The sequence below is a fragment of the Centroberyx affinis genome, unplaced genomic scaffold (genome assembly GCF_046629955.1).
Source record: "Centroberyx affinis isolate AG114_WGS23_722 - 3 ecotype Tasmania unplaced genomic scaffold, CSIRO-AGI_Caff_v1 ptg001546l_1, whole genome shotgun sequence".
In the NCBI taxonomy this organism is placed as follows: Eukaryota; Metazoa; Chordata; class Actinopteri; order Beryciformes; family Berycidae; genus Centroberyx; species Centroberyx affinis.
The window spans coordinates 619649-639013 of record NW_027280001.1 but is presented as its reverse complement, the minus strand read 5'-3'; the positions used below and the strand labels follow the sequence as shown (position 1 = coordinate 639013).

Here is a 19365-nt window from a genome sequence, read left to right as displayed (position 1 = left end):
CTCTTCTTGTTGCTTTATTTGAGAGCTAGTGCAAATGCAGTTAAGTGATAAGACACACTGAAAGCATTGGCAGTCTTGTCAAGAGTTTGACATGGAAAAACTGTTTTACAAAACCTCAAGATTTTGCTGTAGTTCATCTGGTGATGAAAATATGAAAGTACAATTCAAAATATCAGAGTAATTGGATTTGTTTGACATCAAATACTTAATAAAGTGAATTAAGTCATTAATTCAATATGTTTAGAGCAAAGTCAAACATTATGAATTGCTTGATATGCGCCTCATATCAACAGTCAACAAAAGGGAGTTATAGAACATTTAAAGTCCATTTGGAAGAAAATTGAAAATCACATTGACAAAAATGATATTTTGTACATTGGAACATCTCTGCAGGACACTCTGCAATCAAAATGAACATGCGCACACATGCACACGTGCACAAACACACACACACAGACACACACATGTGGTTCTCTCTCAATGGGCAAAACATTTGCTTTCTGATACCATATAACGCTTCATCAAGAGACTCCAGTGACCAACAATATTATATTATGAAACATTTTTCCAAATAGAATAAGAAAATTTTAGAAAGTTTAAGTTATCCTTAAAAAGCATTTTTTTTCTAGTCAGAACAGATAAAATTATAAAAACACTAAAAAAACGGAAAGTCAAATAGTGCTTGTTATGTTGCTTGGCAAATCAAGACAGTATCTCCATAAGCATAACATTTATAATCTTAAGAGGAAAATGAAATATCCTAAGGCCTCAGAGAGCTTATAAACTTCATATACTTTTTGACAATTACACAGCTCATATATCTTATCTCATAGAATCTTCAATTGTGTGTAAAGGCGAGCCGATTATTTTAAAATGGCCGATGTGATGACCTTCATCCAATAATATCCTATAACGCTCATTCACTACTCTCCATTTTGATGTGTTAGTCACCTCTTTTATCTTTCATTCATCTTTTTACACTCTTTCTTTTCACCATACAGGAGCTCTCCACCAAACATACTGTGTGCTCATTTTAAAAAAGCTAAAAGAGTACAGTGACAGGAAAGTGTTACACACTACTGTAAGTCGACAGTTTAGATTGTCAGATGAAAAAATTTTTTTTTCATAAAAAGGTTTTGAATATATGGTCAGAATCGTTTGACTTGGAGAAAATCCTTTATGGTTCCCAAAGTGCTGTCTTTGGCATGAAGATTTCCACACTTGACTTGGTGCTGGTGGCCTACTGGGCTTCCAGGAGCATGAGGTGCACAAACAGTCCAGCGGAGCAGATGTCGTCGCCTCTCTTGTTGAGCAGGGGGACGTGGCGATATCCTGCGTAAAAGGAACCGAGTTTTAGATGCATCAGCAAATCAAGAGTTCATACACGCACAAAAACGGAAGTCATAGGATTTGCATAAAACAGTCAGCACCTCGTCATAGGATTCAAAAGTGCAGTTGTACTTGAGAATGGCAACTAAATGACGTAAGAAATTTGTTTACCCTGACATAAGAAATCTGCAGTTTATTGAACTTCATATAATAGAATGAAGGAGTGATGCTCAACATTAAAGAAAGACAAAATTGTAGTAGGAGTGTGGGGACAATACTAGAAGTAAGAGGATGGTGGTTATCCTAAAAGTAACAGTTGTGTACATTTTTGTCACATGGGCTCTTTGCACCTAGGCATTTTTGTCTGCTTAATTCTCGACTCGATGAGGTTTACAACTGGGAGCTTCTACGTATCAATTCCTGGAAATTAGTTTGTACTTGATGTGATGTGATTCCTTACCATTCTGTAGACTGGTGAGCGGCACACAGTACTGTCCTATGAGATCATTCTGGGATGTCGAGTCGTAGTCCTCCGCCACAAATCGCACCATGACCAGCTCCGGGACGTGGATGTCAAACTGGAAGCTCTCACTCCACATGGGGTTGAACCCTGAAATGGACAGATTATCATTCAGAAGGTGCAACTTGCTGATCAGTTTTGATTTGCTGCAGAGGGTGTGTGACATTTGCTGTAAGGAGGATTGATAATCGTGTACTACATCGTATAAAGTCCTAATTATCTCACAGGACACTTTTCTGCCTTCCCAGTCTTCTCTTTTACAAGGAAGACTTGGCCAAGAAGCGGCTTTAATAATAAAAAATATTTGAACACAAACACCACACAAGTGACAAAACTTAAAATGGAAATAAATAAAACCTGGCAAGTGACACATAATGTACATCCTCAAACAAGAGCAGCTTTCAGTGACAATGGCCATTAATTTCCTTGGTATAGTGAGTAAAGTTTGGACAAAGAAAAACACAACTCTATTTTAATCTATTTGCGTTTCTTCATCTGACTGTGTGTGTGTGTGTGTGTGTGTGTGTGTGTGTGTGTATGTGTGTGTGTGTGTGTGTGTGTTGTACTCACCATTGTTTTCAATGTGGCGTGTCTCCTTGCTGTTAGTGTCTGCTGGAACTCCATAGATCTCCACTCTAACCAGGGGGTCAACGATGGATTTGTGCTTGTCCTTGTTCAGTTTAGGTAACTGCTGAGCTGAGATCACCTATTGCGTTGAGACACACAAAGGACACACCCAACTATGTGTAACAATACAAACACGGAACAAAGGCAAATAAAGTCTAAGAATACTTAATCTCACTGCACATCAGTGAATCACTGAGCTCATTGCAAAGACATCAAGTTTATTTAACTGCGTTGCTCTGAAGAACAATGCTCTGCTTACATTGCACTATACAAAGATAAGTCATTGGTATAAATATTTGAGGTTAAAATCATCAAAACCTTGTACCTTTCACATATCAACTTTTCAGGAACTAAGAAAAACAATGTTGTTTTCAGATTGACCAGCATGCATTTTTGAGTTTATCCAATGGGTTTTGAAAGGCTATTTATAAGACTAAGGGGTGGTAAAAATGTTGTCAACCCATAGCGGGACATATAATCCTTCCACTTAAGTTAAAACATGAAAATCATCAGAATTGGAGTTGCAAGGTTTTCACATGACAACGGCAAAACTGAAAAGCTTAGGTTTCCTATCCTATCTTTCACATTTTAGAGGTGAAATTTTGAATTCGTCTCACCATCACATGAAAGGTCTTCCTCTTCAGCCAGGGCCCCTTGGAAAGTGTGACGGGATCAAACTGAGAGGCCAGGTCTCTCTGGAACTGCGGTTTCAGAACGTAGCCACACTTGTTGTTGGGCAGAAACCGTCCCTGGTTCAGGTCCATCTCCTTGGAGGGGGTCTGGAAGTTCAGCGCCACTAACAGCCGAAGTAGAGAGAGGAGGGAGTGAAACGACTTTGCACATTTAATATTAATCCTTATGAACGACTGCTGCTTATATCCATGGCAGTGTACCTATCTGGCAACCGGTGTTCCACATGGGCACGGGGTTGTAGTTGGAGGAGTCGGTTCTGGAGCCGGCTGGGTAAATCCTACTGAGCTTGTCCATGTTGTGGTGGATGAAGGCCGTGGCTGTGGGAGAACATTGAAAGGAACACATTTAAAATAGAGCTGCTTTAACACACGATATCAAATACACTACCAGTCAAAACTTTGGACACACCACATTTTTCTATATTTTTACTATTTTCCACATTTTAGAATAATAGTAAAGACATCAAGACTATGAAATAACACAAATGGAATTATGCAGTGACCACAAAAGTGCTCAAAACTATTTTATATTTTAGATTCTTTAAAGTAACCGCCCTTTGCCTTGATGGAAAGGCAAAGGCTTTGGAAAGAAATTCATACATAGGCATCAACTTCACTATTTATATATAGTGAATATATATTCAAAATGGCTTTAAGAGAATGAAAAACACAGTACATTCAATTAGGTTTGTCCAAACATTAAAGTGGCAGTGTACACATAACTCTGAATAATAATAATAGCACAAATCTACTCTTAAAGTATAATATCCACAACATCCTCATAGAAGTAAATATTTGTTTCGCTTCTCTCTATCTCTATAGTGACACAACCTACACCCAGTTCATGGAAGCTACATTTGCTATTCTGGGTCTTTCCAGGGAAAAACCCTCTGACACACAGGAAGTGATGCATTTTAGGTTTAGGTTAGGCAAAGAAAAGACCAGTGCCTACGCAAACTCAAACTATATCAACAGAAAAAAAGCTACATCAGTATCCAAGGAAAAAGTCGTCACAGTAGGCTACTGGCCACACTGGTTGATTGCGAAGTGGGAAGTGCAGTGCAGAAACACCACAGCAAAGACCGCTTAGCACCAAAGTCTCTCCCAAAACTCTCTTGCAGATTACTACATTAAAAGTGGGAATACAAGCCAAAGTGTGGTGAGCCAAAAATCTGAGAGATCCTGTTATACTGGGCTTGTTGTCACAGACAAACAGATGTGGAGTTTACCTGAGGTCTCAGCCAGGTTGAACGCTTTACTCTCCTTAAAGGAGGACATCTCGTAGAAGGCCTGGCTGTCCTTAGCATGTTCAAAGCCACTAAAATGGACACTCTTGCAGTAGATGACCATGTTTGAGAGTTCTTTGGCAAGCTTGATCTTCGATGTCTGTAAGGACATGGGATAGTGACCCAGCAGTTAGTTTATGATGACTATCAAATCAAAATAGCCTTCATGATTCATTTTTTTGTGCTTATTTTAGATCAAATATGATGAGAGTAGTTTTACTAAAATAAAACACACTTTACACACCTTAGCCTTGGCTTTCTGTCCATTCTCCTTAGAATCTGCAGCCTCGTCCTCCTCAGACACGCTGTCATCCTCTATAGTGCTGTTGCTGTTGAAGGCAGCATCCAGTTTGTTCAACCGTTTCCCCTTGATTAGGAATCGCCCCTTCAGCGCCTGCAGAGAGACAGATAAAATGTTTGCGTTAAAATGTTGTCGTGCAAATCATGCACATCCAAGTTAGATGATGACAACTCATAAGAGACTTAATTTGACCACATGCAAGTGCTAAAGGCAGAGGAGCCTATTCTTGTTTTGCAATAGCAAAATGCATGTGCAAGTCGTCACACCCTATCAGCAGCCAATGACAGAAAGGAAAATGTGATGCAAGCCATAATTATAATTTCCTTTAAGACAGACAATGCCACAGGCATCCATCCCATGGGTGCTGAATTTGAACAGGACTGCCCATAAGCGCTTTGGAACGGCACTGAAAGATGATTCCATATGCTAATGTCTACTCTCTCCCTGTGTCTCTCCCTGTATCATGCTTCAGTGAGATTCACAGAGTCTGGCACAGTTTGCATGGAGTCACACAGGCCCTCACTATCAAAGATAATGAGTAAGGTTTGACGGAGGAAAGAAATGTGGGAAATGAAGCTGGAGAGTAGCGGAAAGAAGTAAAGAAAGAAGGGAAAAGAAAGAAAATGCAGGACAAAAGCAGACAAGCGAGGAGGCAAAAACGTCAGAGAGAGGTGTGGGTGGGGACTGTAAAATGCAACGTTTAACTCACTACTTTGTATTCAACATGAGCAGAAAAAACTTAGTCATTACCATGTTTAGTAAATGAAATGAAGCCCAGCTGTGTGCATTCCCTGCGAGCCTGCAGGACTAACAGCCAAGCCCTGTTCACATGAGATTCCATTTGCCAACAGCCTCGGCCCACTTGGTCACACAAGGTGTTCTCTCACACGCCGCTGAGCCGCACACACAGATCTTGTAAGAACTTGTCAGCTACTCAAAAAGTGCTCTCTCAGCACTCTCTAACGCAAGTGCCAATAAAATGCAAAACTGTGTGCTTCCTGCTCAAGTGCTTGCTTGGGTCTACCAAAGTGCCAACATGGGAGAGCAGAACGGTTTTGAGATTGATGCGGTTTTGATTGTGTGACAGTAGTTTATTTGATGTTCGCATAATGAGGATGGGCCTTATTTTGATTGCATTGGCTTCTTTTCCCAGACAAATCTGATTGTCATAGTAAGTAAACAGGAAAATGACTATATTTGGCAGAATTTTGTTCATTAAGAGTTAGAGTTTTTGGGTTTGGTCTTTCTTTGGTGGTCTGTTAGAGAGAGGCTCCAGGCTCTAAGTATAGTATATAACATGTTTCAATGAGCTCAGGTAGAAGACCACAGGTGTCTGACCTCAGGCGAGGGGAAGTTGGTGGGAATGGTGTCCCCCAGGGGCTGCGTGATCAAAGCGCTGCCCAGGATGGAGCTCATGTGCTGGGCCATCAGCTTCTGTTGCTCCACACTGCAGTGGTTCTCCAGGGAGAGGATGACTGGGTACTCCGAGGTCTGGGGAAACACACACACACATACACACCGAAAAGGAACCGATCTTTCAGTGAAGGTGGAGCTCAAAGTCTCGAATAAGAACAGTCATGGAAATTACATTTAAATGACTACATTAGCTGTCTCTCTGAGCAACCTGTCCTACAGTTAATATCTCACACACTTTGAAGGCATAGTCTTTGATGGCCTTGATGACGTCTTTGAAGAGCACTTTGGATGTGAGTGTGTAGCCGTGGTAGATAACTGGCTCTCCATTAGCGCCGTCCCAACAGTCCAGCTCCACGCAGCGGCAGCTCTTCATCAAGGCTCTGCAAGGACAAAGAAACCTTCATGACTACCTGCACAGCACATGCATCACTGCTAACCCTCTATGTCTATGCAAAGCAAGCTAAGAAGCATGAAAATTTACAAGCGGGAGAATTTGTTTAAGAAAACCCTCAGTTCACCGTTATGTCAATGTTGCTTTCCATGTAAAAAGACTATAATTAGTATGATGAGGTAACACTGCTCCTCTGGTCCCCTTTCAATGATTAGTCATTAATTTGCCAGTCAATGGGAATCCTAGGAAAATAATAAACAATAATAAACCCTGGCCATTACGTAATGTATGTTGGTAAAAGTGCTTGCCGTATATAGGCCTCAATGCTGCTGGGCCCTTTGAGTTGGTCTTCCATCAGGTAAGTGTTGTGTGAGGAGGAGATGTAGTAGTGGTTGAGGGGCTGGCTCATGTCCTGATACACCTCCTTATGGGCCGGGTTGAGGATGGAACCCTCCTCCTGGTGCATGTACATCAGGAAGCCATCTTTGGTCATGTGCTTCTTCTGCTTAGCTGGGGGAATGGACACAGGACAGAGACAGAGACGAGATGAGACGAGAGCGTTTGAACGGATATGTGGAGTGTGAGAAGTAAGTTAAAGCTATGAAAACATGCTCACAACAGCTTTAAAGTCACAATGAAACATCATACTGAGAGAATCTTGCTTCCTTAATTTGACATATTTCCAGTGGGAAATGATACGGGAAGGCATCATTCAAAAGTGGCCTCTATCTCTATAGTGACGCAACCTACACCCAGTTCATGGAAGCTACATTTGCTATTCTAGGTCTTTCCAGGGAAAAACCCTCTGACACACAGTAAGTGATGCATTTTAGGTTGTTCACCATGGGTGAACAGGCAAAGAAAAGACCAGTGCCTACACAAACTCAAAATATATCAACAGAAAAAAAGCTACATCAGTATCCAAGAAAAAAGTCGTCACAGTAGGCTACTGGCCACACTGGTTGATTGCGAAGTGGGAAGTGCAGTGCAGAAACACCACAGCAAAGACCGCTTAGCACCAAAGTCTCTCCCAAAACTCTCTTGCAGATTACTACATTAAAAGTGGGAATACAAGCCAAAGTGTGGTGAGCCAAAAATCTGAGAGATCCTGTTATACTGGGCTTGTTGTCACAGACAAACCGATGTGGAGTTTACCTGAGGTCTCAGCCCGGTTGAGATCCAATAGGATCTCAGTTAGGGAGAGAAAGGTGGTTTTATTTGATGGGAGGGGTGGAGGTTCAAAAATCTGTGATGGTATTTTTGGTTGGAATGATTATGTTTGCCTACTGGTTCGCCCTGATTTATCCACAAAGTATAAAAGTAATGGGTAAAGTAATCATTTTGATATAAAAATACAAGAAAATAAAATGAATTGTGAATTTGTAGGCATTTATTGTTAAATAGGTGTATATTATGAAATGGAAAATTACCCAACAAGGTGAACAAGTAATTTCACGGTGTGACCTTAAGGCCATATCTCTTATATTCTCCAAAGGATACAGAACAGTATGAGCTATTGTGAAATACTGTGTCAGAGGGTTCCCTACCTGTTTCATCCAGCTCGTACTTTTCGATCAGCCTGAGAGCGTCCTCCATGGTCACCTGCTCCCTCTGCTCGTTCAGCAGGAAGTTCAGCAGGTCCCTGACGCTCATCTGACCCGACGTTTGAGCATACTTCCCATAGATGACGTCTATTTCCTCCCGGTGTGTCAGCAGGTCGTAGAAGTGCTTGATCTCCGAGCCTTCCAGAGAGCCGGAGTGGGACTTGTCACATTTCTACGGGACGTGATAATTATGAGACAGTCAATCAACCAGGCATATAAGTGGGATGAGCTGCCCACTGTATGTCTCGTATTTTGATGATTAAATTATGTCATGTTTTATTAATCATATATCGTTAATAAACTGCTGAATTTTCTGAGAGGTACTCACGTTGAAAAGCTCCTCTGCGTATGTGTCGTCCACCTCAATGTTGATCTGTCCCAAGAAGTGCTTCAGCTCCTTCAGAGTCATCTTGTTGTCCTCATTCTTGTCTGCTTTCCGCATGCAGTTGAAGATCCAGCTTACATTCACATGTAAGGATTTGGCATTTGCTTATTCCAGCTCAGTACATAACTCAATCCAACTACTAACTTAGTGGTTTCACAATACTTTTTTGACTAAATTATGAAAAAAATAAAAGTACTGAAGGAATGAAATGACAATATGGGATTTCAAAAGACACTTGCCATTCAAGCTTTCCTGGGAGATGCATGTGAACCCGTTTCCCAGTTAAATGCACTATAAAGGATACTGCTCACTCTTCTGCTGGCGGCTGAGGTTGCGCATGTTGCTAATGATCTTCTCCAGGCCGCTGACCCACTGCTTTGCCTCGTCACCATTGGCTGCCATCAGGTCGAGGATCTTCTTGCGGCCCTTAAAGATGATGGAGAAGCACCGGTCCTCGACACTGGGCTCTGTGTATTTATGAAGGCCCTCAGACTGACGGCCCTTGCGCACTGAATCGATGTCATCGATGGAGACTGTTGGGGGAGAGACGGGTTTGTTTGAAATTCTGGTCCTTGAGGGGTCACCAAGGGCTGCTGACACCAAGACATCATTCCTATCACTTAAAGTTTGACTCTGTAAACATACAGTACCCTTAGGATTTGGAATCAAGTCTCTATCTCCATTAGTTTTATAGTTATGGCTAAAAAATCATCTAATGGTGGAAATCCTGATCTGGATCACATCCAAAATCTAATCAATTGTTCCTTGGCTCAAGGCTGATCTGTCAACCAGATTTCATGGATATCCATTTCATAGGTTTTTGAGATATTCTACTAACAGACAGACAGACTGACAAATGAACAGGGTTGAAAACATGACCTTGTTGGAGGAGGTAGTAAATGTAAGTGCTTTTATTAGAACCATAAACTATAGGCTTGAGTCCAACATTTGGACACAACCAACAACGAGCTTGGTAAAAGGGGTGAAAATCAAGAACACAATATGTATTTCCAGTCACAGTTGGACCCTTGAAGCAGGATTTGAGAGCTTCATTAGACAAGACAGCATCTACTGGCACCAGAGTCCTTGTCTCCCTGGACACCCCGACACAAGGGGAGATATGGCAGGGCAGAGTGTGCCAGAAACTGTTTTTTCATCTTATCAACAGGAAGGCTGTGTGTCTGTGTGTTGGCTCACTTCTGAGGCCTTCACCCACAAGGAGTAAGGCAGCAGATAAAGTAGTTGTTGCAGTTGTTCAGCAACAGACTTCCACTTAACATGGGTTTGTGAAGGACAACACTAAAAATGTGTATAAATTTGAGGTACTACTCTCACTTTTTGCAAATAAGCTTGTGTATCAAGTATTTCTGTTGTCCACTACAATGCCTGCTATAGCTTTTTAGTGGATGGTACAAGCTTTTTTGCATCATCCCAAAATATATGTAGCTCACTAAATGCCAAACATGCAGAGGTGAAACCGCTACCAAGTTTATTGCACATTGGTCGAAGACCTTGTTTACCAAAAACCGAGTGTATTTCTCTAACAGAGCTGAGCGAATATGCCTTAAGATTTTTGAGACCTAGTTAAAGAGTCCTTGTAGACTGTCTAAGCGATAGTCTCTCAGCCATTTTGTTGTTGTCTGCTGAATTCTTTGGCAAACCAAACACATTCCTTGGAGATTTGATTACTGCACTTTACAACATTTTGATGCAATCTGGCTTCTCTTGATTCCCCTTCCTCACACACTAAGCCACTTACACACAAGGACAACACATGCTCCCATAAAATACTATGATCGTCATTCCTAGGACTATTTTCACTTTCTCAGAACGTTTTGAATTGTCAGATAGTCCAATGCATTCACACTATTAGCTGCCTATTTAAAGACAATATAAACTGAAGGTCTCTGCACATGCAGCCCCTTTTTACCCATACATTGGGGGCCAGCTCTATTGTGGAGCAGCTTAATGCACGGAAGAGCCTGCACATCCACAGATGATGTAATCACACTCAATGGCAACAAGCCTGTCTAACCAAAACACCAAAGACGGCAGGCGTAGCTACGAGGCCATATATTGTGTGTGGGTTATGATCACAATGTTTATACCCTTTACATCCAGAAGCTAGTGAATCTAATGAAGAAGGAACATTGTTCTTGTGACATACAACCTCAGACTGTCTAGGGTCAGAGTAACCCAGGAGCTCAGTCTGCTTGAAGAGAAAAACACAACATTGTGCGGTGAAAACACACCCAAGGCTGGGCCGTGTACACTCAGCTGACTGCTGGATGAACAAATACCTTGGAGGCACTCACCAGAAGGGGAGCGATTGTTTTATCTGTGCATACACGTATCCCCAGCAAAACAGACCATTGTCGAGGAACTGAGAATTGTGAATTTGGACCACTCTCAGAGAATTTCCATCTGGGGAGACGGACCACAATGTCCAAGTCATGTCATCTGTGTCACGCAGGCATTGCTGAAATACCAGATAAAATTTCACACAAAGAGGACATTGTGCTGGCCCAACAAAGTTCATGCTGCTGTTTCTCAAACTCTTCTCTCCAGAGAGAAAACAATATTCGACACTGAAGAGGAAATTTCCAACTGGAGTGGCAGGCTAGTATCAATATGAGCAAACTTCCCCTTTGGGTTAATATTCAGCTTCAGAGCGATGGTGGTATGATCTTTACATGCAGTGGAAAATGAATCAAACTTTTGGAATGCGGGAACCTTTAGAGCTGAAAAACATACACAAAAGAAATGCTGAGGAATAAAATGCAAAACACTAACCACCTGCTTACCCTATCAGTTAGACTTGTTTGAATATGAGCGTTTGAATATTGTTCAGTCAAATTCTGGTCTATTAGGTTAGCAAATCTAAATATGTGAAGGAAGCTACTGGATTGGATTTTTTTTTTGTTTTTTTAATACAAATCGTTTCCAATTCATAACAAATCAATGTGTTATGACTGACTAATGACAGAGCTTCATTTAATTTGTGTCATCTTTATAGTGTAGTACAAAGTCTCGGATGTCTACCTCATATGACCCTGATGCTGTGTGTGTGTGTGTGTGACAGGCACTGTGGGATTGAGGGTGGGGACTGTAAACACCGGATGCCATTTAAAATCAAAGACAAACCAATAAAATTTTGCTCTACAGTCTGCTGGGACTGATGTGGAGGACTATGATTTTCTCTAGCTCACTTATTGAGTATGGATGGTACTTTACAGGTATTATGTCCTCACACCAACCTACCTGCTGCTGATAATAAGCTATATATACCTATACTATATACTTAAGAGTGCTTTTGAGACATGCTTGCAAATGCTACTTCAATGGCAGTAAACCAGAGAGCAGAGGAATCAAATACAATAAGCGCTTAAAAAGCAATACGTGCTACTGTCCCACGTTCTCTTACCTTTTGGAAATCTGATTGCTAAATGTGGCTCGCTCAAGCCCACAGGAAGACAATAAAAGAGGCAACTCATTTCCGTCAACAAGGAAATGCCAGTGAACTCACATCTGTTGTGTTTCCCCCTCTGTCCAATCCTGTCCCATCTCTACCCTGCTCCAGCATGTCTGCCCGCAGTGAACAACAGCTTTGCCAGATGACCATTCACACGACCGCACTGCTGCTCTATCTGCTTCGCTGCATTGCTTGGCCTCCCCTCTGTGTGTGTATAGTGTGTGTGTATAGAGAGAGAGTGGTGTGTGTGGGGTGTTTGTTCAAGGCTCAGGCATGGGGCAGAGGTTATCGGCCCGGGCAGCAGCAGCCGTCTCTGGGTTGGAAGGAGAGATCAGCACCGCCAGCTGTAGCTCGGCCCGGAGGAGATATACATACAGCCACTCCCTGACAATGGACCACTGCCCAGAAATCAAAGAGAAGGAATCCCTGTCTCTCTCCCTCACACACACACACACCCTCACACACAAATACACATCCACATCCACACACAGACACACACACACACAGTGAGGGGGGAAAAAATCAGGATTCCCACTAGTGTTTTCCACTCTGACTTTGGCTATATTATCTACTGCTTTTTGCTTTTGTTTCCATTCCACCTTCCTCCCAAATATATTCTCTTGACTACTGGTGGGATTTGAGGGGTGTGTGTGTGTGTGTGTGTGTGTGTGTGTTGTAAAGCAAGAGGCTATTGTTTAGATCCTCACTGGGGACAGCTCACAGTAGGCAGGATAACAGCAGAAGGATCTATAGGTCAAAACACACTGGGATGAACAAACCCAGTAAAACAAAATTAAAAAGCCTGAACTCACATAAAATTGTCAAGGAAGGAATGCATTGTTTTTTGGTAGATTGTTCTTATAGAAACTCTCACTTTTATACCAATATGTAGATGAGTCTCCCATCTCACTCACACGCACGTATACAGTATGAATGCATGCAAACACACATGAACCCAGACATGAGGTGACACTCACAGGTCTGGTTGCTCTTGAAAGTCTTGTGGGACTCGTGCCACAAGGTCTTGCAGTCTTCCTGCAGTTTGTAAAAGCGGCTCTTCTTCCAGGAGCTGGAGCGAATCTTGACCAGGTCCCCGCCCACCAGCAGGAACTGTAGATCTGCATCGCCCTCCAAACCTGGTGCAGGGGAGGAGGAGTGTGTGTTACACAAATTTTAAAAAGGTTTAAGACGAGTCACCCTGATTTTATAGCTCTATTGCCCTTCAGTGCTAAAGGTTCAGGGAGGGGTAGGAGGTTATCACACACAAGTTTGGCAGTTTTTCCCTTTCTTTGCCAGCTGTAATAGCATGTTATCTGTTTTAAACTCTGGACATACAGCACAGCGATACATATAGAGCATTTCACAACAGATGAGCTGGGCCAGTGGCTTATCATTCAGATGATGTCATTTACTGATTATGGTTTTCTGAACAGGGTGTGTGACATCTGCTGCAAGGATGATTCATAATTCATGTATTACATTGTATGAAGCCACAGTTATCTCAAAGGGCACTGCTGGCTCCTGCCATGTTATGGTGGAAGCTGCGTTCTTTTTGGTTTATTTGTTTCACCATCTGTGTGTTAGTGTGTCAGTCTCTGTGTCTGTGTCACACAGTGCTTGTGTGTATGTGCGTCAGTATATGTCTGTGTGTGTCCGTGTGTGCCAGTGTATGTGTATGTGTGTGTGATGAACTTTGTACACAACTTAATGGATATCTGCGTCACACAGGGCTTAGTCATTAGCAAAAAGAAGCCAGTAAATGTAATACAGAACAGCTGCGTAAAATTTTGGATAAAAAGTTTTCCTCTCTACCAATTAAGTGAGAATAAGTAATGGCCGCCCAGTAAGCAAAGGGCACTTGAGGGAACTGAGTTTCTCTAAGGCTCGGTCGTGACTGTTTTAGGGGTGTGGGCAGAACCACAACATTACAGACATTTTTTTACAAGGTCCCACCACAGAGTCACAGAGGCTGTTTATGCGTCTCTGGCCACTCTGCAGGCAGGGAGGAGGACTGGGCACAGCAGCTCCGGAGCTTCAGAGACGCCTCTGCTCAGACTGGGGTTGGGTTGGGGCCTTAATTCCCTCAGTTTGTGCTGTTCATCATCTGCTTTTTCATCTAATCTACTTTACTGTGAAGAAGAGGAACACTTTTTAAGTCACCCTCGAGCCTCCAAGTTACAAGGGCGTGATAGAGAAGGGAGTATCATTCTCAAAACACAGCCACAAAAATAGTTATTGTTTCCCATTCGTAACACTTCCCCATTACAAAACATTGTACGTGATTAATACTTGGGAAGGGAGCATATGAGAATCAGATGAGTTCCTGTTTCTTTTTAATGCTTAGTAATCGGTTTTAGCTGCAAGGCTGAAATGATCTTGAACTACTCTGTCTAACAGTAATACCTTGACAACAGTTTAGGAGGCAAGCTAGGGCAAGATAAGGGGAAAAAAAGTCAGTGATGCCTCGAGCCAGTTCCTAATGAAAATTTCACACATTTTTAAGCTGAGGGAGTCAACGTCCTCTCTATCCAAGATTTGGTGCAACATAGTGCTGTGCTTTTATACTTTTTATTTCAATAAAATGAGCAGTCTGGGATTAAAAGAGCTCCTTAGAGGTAAAGTATATGCGTAATGCACCTTTCACAGGCACAAATGCTCTCAAGGCCCCATCTATGAATGCTACATGAAAAAGCTGACATGGTGAATAAAAAGGTTTTGCCTTTTCTGTCACATGAGAAAATCCTCTCACCTGTTGCAGGAGGAGGCTAGTTGTTTCTATATCAAACAAAGGCTGAAATAAACAGAAGGCTGAATTTCCCTGCTTTAAGAGAAAGCACATATTCCATCTACTGTACTACACCAGACTGCAAATGTGTATTTTTTTCCCCCTGGGATGGACTGTATGACAAGATTTACACTATATTTTCATGTTAGAATTTTCATATTGTATTTAATAGCTCTAAAGCATTCCTCTCTCTCAAAACACTCATTATTTCAGGCAACTATTGGATGTCAGAATGCACAGAATGTGGTGTTTAACATAAAGAAATAGCGCAGTAGGCTTCCTTTATGGTTTATAATAGCCTATGATGTGCTTTCCCCTTCATTTAAGAGACGGGACAGGACAGGACAGGACGGACCAGGTAATTTACAAGAACACAACAACAGCCTTAAATGCCCCTGAGCCGCAGGCGAGCAACTTCAAAGTTGTCCCCGACTGAAAGAATCCACTGCTGCAGGCAATAAGCCTTTCTAAAGCCTCTATTGCCCAGCTCACAGCAGCACACATGTTTACTACACAGATAGCAACGTAGACGGTTTAAATAGTACGAGGTTACGCGTGATCACGTGTAATCTATGTTTTTAATATCAAAGGATGATTTCCAACATCCAGGTTCTCTAAATAGTACTCTGTGTGTCTATGTGGGTTCAATAAATCGAAGTGCACGTCATGTTCTTCCGCACGCACGATCAGGTGAATTTGACCACCTTTTGGAAACTTACCTAGGCGTTTTCCATTCTCCTGCGCAACTTTTTTCACATGCTCCTGAAACACCTGTTCCTGGGATTTTGTCCTTTTCGGTCGTTTATGCAAACAAGACATCGCGGATTATCTCTGTGCTGTAAAAATGTATATCCAGTCGGTCTTTTTTCACTTTTCTCTGTGGAGAAGAAGCAGGCTACACGTAGCTCCCCTCATGGGGCGGGACTCTAACTCTCCTGCTCTCCGTTATAACAGGGCTATGTCTTTTCCCTACAGTGATCCAGCACTGCTCATTGACTGGAGATGGCATGTTCTTACACTGCAAAAAAATTCTAAGTGAACAAGTCATTAAGTCTCATCTTCTACATACTTTTTTCCAATACAGTTTCACTTGTTTCAGGAATTTTAAGCTCCAAATAAGTTGATTGGAAGCAAGTGAACTTATCACAAACTATCCCACTTGTTTAAAGAAAATAATACAATTTTAAGAGTCAATCCAAGATGACATGACTTAAGATTCATGTTTTTGCAGTGTATTTACTGGATGAGTCAGAGCGCGCAGGTAGAATTACACTGCAGACTTGTAGGCACAAGACAACACTTTATGAACTAGGTAAGAGTTAGTTAGCCTGTCACCAGAGGACAGAGCAGCAGCCTATAATGAACCTGACAGTCCTTCAGCATGGACATGCTTGCTTGCTCAGACCGATCACATGTGGCACCTCATGTAATTCACTTTATACACAATTAGTGCACTGAAATTTCAAGTTTTAATCTGGAAATAGGCCTACTGAAGAATCCTGTTTAAACTAATTGCACTAATGAGCTATGAAATACCGCCATCCTATGGTGGAAATATATCAAAATACAACCACGAATTTATCATGAGTGACCTCTTTATTATAAAACATGCACACTTTTGAACCGTCTCATATTTTGAATTAGATTATTAATCTATGTAGGGACAACATACAATCTAAATAGCCTAATTTAGAGAATTACATTTAAACAAGTGTCAGAGATGCCGAGATTTGAAAAGACATCCTTTAATATCAGTTTCAGTCAACTGATCATCATAAACTAAAGGAAGACAGTCGCATCTGAGATAAACATAGACTCTGTGTGTGTGAAATTAGCCTACTGTATTACAGTATGAGGTGGCACCTGCATGCCTTGGACATTCGTCTCTGCCGCTGTGGGAAACATGATCTTGTCCTGGCACCACAAATCACAATGCTAAACAAACCACTAGTCCCTCCCTCCCTTGTATTTTATCTCGAGGAAGAGGTTAAGTTCATAGTGTAATAAAAGCAAACAAATAACAGCTCAACAACAACAGTGAGGTAAAAGGCAACCAGTAGCCTATAAACAAAAATCAATTAGCCTTTCAGAAAAGCATTGATTTAAACTTTTCTGATTTTTCCCTATATCTGCATATAACTTACACTAGTTTGATACCACTTTGATGTAGACCTAGACAATGAATGTATGTCATGAGGATTTCTGACAGCCTTAAAAAGTGGGAAAACTCTATTCCGCACATAAAAGCCTGGTATACTGAGTTTAGGTGGGTTTCCTGCCCACTCCACCCCTCACAGTATGGAGACACCACGCAATGCGCACTTGTGGTCCTATTGGAGCAAATCGCTGAATGAAAACGAGTAAAGCTCTCTGATGACTGTAGTTTCCCAAATTCACCGCTGACCCACTCACCGTGTTTTCCAGCTGTGCCGTTTTGTTCCATTCTGATTTAATAACAGCGGTCACTCAGAAGTCACCACGCGCAGATGAGGCTGAAGTCCTCTTCTCTTCCTATGGGACCGGGCACGCCCAAGCACAGTGCAGGCTGTTTATGGTATTAATAGTGAAAAGCATACGGTATCCTACTTGTCTTGTGTCAGGAAAAGTTCATGCGTCCCCCTGTGATCCAGCCTAGACAGTGCACAGTAAATGCCAACCCAACACGTTCTTATGCGCCTTCAGTCCACACCCACTGCTCCACCGGTCTGACGGGTAGCCTACTGTTTGCTCTTATGGCTTTGCTTCAGGTGCCTATTATGGGCATATGCCTAGCCTTAGAAACTACACCTTTGGCTGGAATTTTACCTATATAGACTAAAAATAAACACTTACATAAGGTTTGATGTAACCCATAATAAGTTAATTACGATTGTGGAGGCTGCATTCTGTAAGTTAATAATATTGTGGAATATTTTATTATGGCATTTTGGCATCAACAGTAATTTGATTAGTTTATGGGGTGTTGGCCAGGTGGCTGCTGGGTAGCCTGCATGGGACAGTTTTGGTGTGAGGTGTGCACTTGCCTCTCCCCTCCACCTCCTTCATCATGTACCAGTCTCATATTTAATGTTTGGAGTATCATCAGTCCACATCACAAAATGTCTGTTCATCAAAATACCCAAGGCCTCACAGTAACTAGGCCTAGTTGTTAACCCATATGGTTCTTGGAGCAACTCAGTGGTCATATAAAGAAAGTTTTTGACAGTGGCTAATAAGGCATTAGTAGCCCAAATTCTTGGTACATTGCATTTCAGCACTGTGCTTGGCTGGTGTTGACTCCCAACACAGCTAAAAAGAGCAGGTGCTGCATGCCTAGTCCATCTCATGTGAAAAGACAATAAATGCACTTTCTGGCCTCTAACCATTCAAGGGGTCTTGGAATTTGAACTGAGCCATACTGGTATGGAAACTGGAACCCTAAAACTAAACACTTTCCTATTTAAAGCCAGAATACTGAATGCTCACACAGCAAAATCATCAGTGTTAATTAACTCTGAAATGTTAAAATCATTAAAATCATCAGCATAGAAGCCTCTGCTCCTCATTAGAATGTTATGGCATGAAGCGTGAGACAGATCCCTCTTTGTGCCTCTCTATTAACAGTATCTGCCAGCCAGTTCTGTCCTATGAACTCTCGTGCTGGGGTAGGCCTTGTGAAATAACAGTCTGTTTGGCAAACCACGAGGAGCTACAAAGTGATCTCAACAATTGCCTCTTTGAGAGTCCCACTTGAGCACCGCATGAGCACGATGTGAGCTGGTCAGCAGAGTCAAGTATTTGGTTCTGGGTGTCTTTACAGTCTTGGCTTCCTAAACAAGGTGCAAAATCACTGACTCTCTGCATAGTGTTGCCAGTATGAGTAATAGAGTTAGTTATAGGTGGTTCTTAGTTACACAAGACTGCACCATCTTGCATAAATGCCTTTGATGATAATGCTTTGAAAATATTTTGCATGGCACAACCTGTTGAATACCATATATTTGTAGGTGAGCCTGTTCTCCTTATGCACACATAGTCTAGTGCCTGTTTTAGAAGGTAGTGCTATAGTGTAGAGAAAAATAATTCACACAGGTCATAAAGGCTCATACGATGTATAGTGCCAGCCATGTTTTATTCTTATCAGGCATGTTGTATGGCCTCATGAGATAGTCTGGCTCATAAGGTTACATTGCATCAGGCAAGTGCCAAAGCTGCACAGAAAGATCATCCTATAAGGCCAAGTCTTGGAAAAAAAAAAGGGGGAAAAACGGTTATCCCAGGAAGAAATTATCGGATTGTAAATGCTTCTAAAAAGGCAAATTGTCCCTCTTTGACTGCTAAGGTCACTAATATTGGACAGTACGTTATTTTACCTGGGTGGACAGTCAGAAATCAAACTAGTAGGGCTAATAGTTATTTTTTAACATGCTACATTAGCTGATCACTGTAACTTATGTATGGTGCCTCCGAATAAACGAAATAACAACTCTTTTAGTTCAACTTCCGAATCGGTTCTGATGAAACTGTTTAGCAGAGAAATATTTTTTCCTACATTTTAAATAGGCTACATTTTATGTT

General features: G+C 41.8%; 1 protein-coding gene across 2 annotated transcripts; it reads right to left on the bottom strand.

The window, feature by feature from the left end:
* Positions 1-4: 4 nt before the first annotated feature.
* plcd1a (phospholipase C, delta 1a) lies at positions 5-17434 on the bottom strand. Of its 2 annotated transcripts, none has more exons than XM_071527593.1 (15): positions 17221-17434; positions 13001-13159; positions 8856-9084; positions 8495-8624; positions 8110-8338; positions 6871-7072; positions 6407-6551; positions 6094-6246; positions 4699-4848; positions 4398-4554; positions 3370-3486; positions 3094-3272; positions 2420-2555; positions 1790-1939; positions 5-1332 (listed from the first exon to the last, which is right to left on the bottom strand). In XM_071527593.1, the coding sequence occupies exons 1-15, from the start codon at positions 17249-17251 to the stop codon at positions 1241-1243; spliced, it is 2259 nt and encodes a 752-aa protein (XP_071383694.1). In that variant the 5' UTR covers positions 17252-17434; the 3' UTR covers positions 5-1240. The 2 variants fall into 2 exon arrangements, with proteins under 2 accessions (XP_071383694.1, XP_071383693.1); XM_071527592.1 differs by lacking the exon at positions 17221-17434 and adding an exon at positions 15528-15727.
* Between the last annotated feature and the right edge of the window lie 1931 nt (positions 17435-19365).

What these genes read in the sequence shown, in the direction of transcription:
- plcd1a (XM_071527592.1), bottom strand. Translation starts at nt 15,627, where the DNA reads ATGTCTTGTTTGCATAAACGACCGAAAAGGACAAAATCCCAGGAACAG. An exon ending in GAACACCGGTTGCCAGATAG is followed by an intron (nt 3,273 to 3,369) that starts GTACACTGCCAT and finishes TTCGGCTGTTAG; the next exon opens with TGGCGCTGAACTTCCAGACC. An exon ending in GGAAGACCTTTCATGTGATG is followed by an intron (nt 2,556 to 3,093) that starts GTGAGACGAATT and finishes TCAACGCAATAG; the next exon opens with GTGATCTCAGCTCAGCAGTT.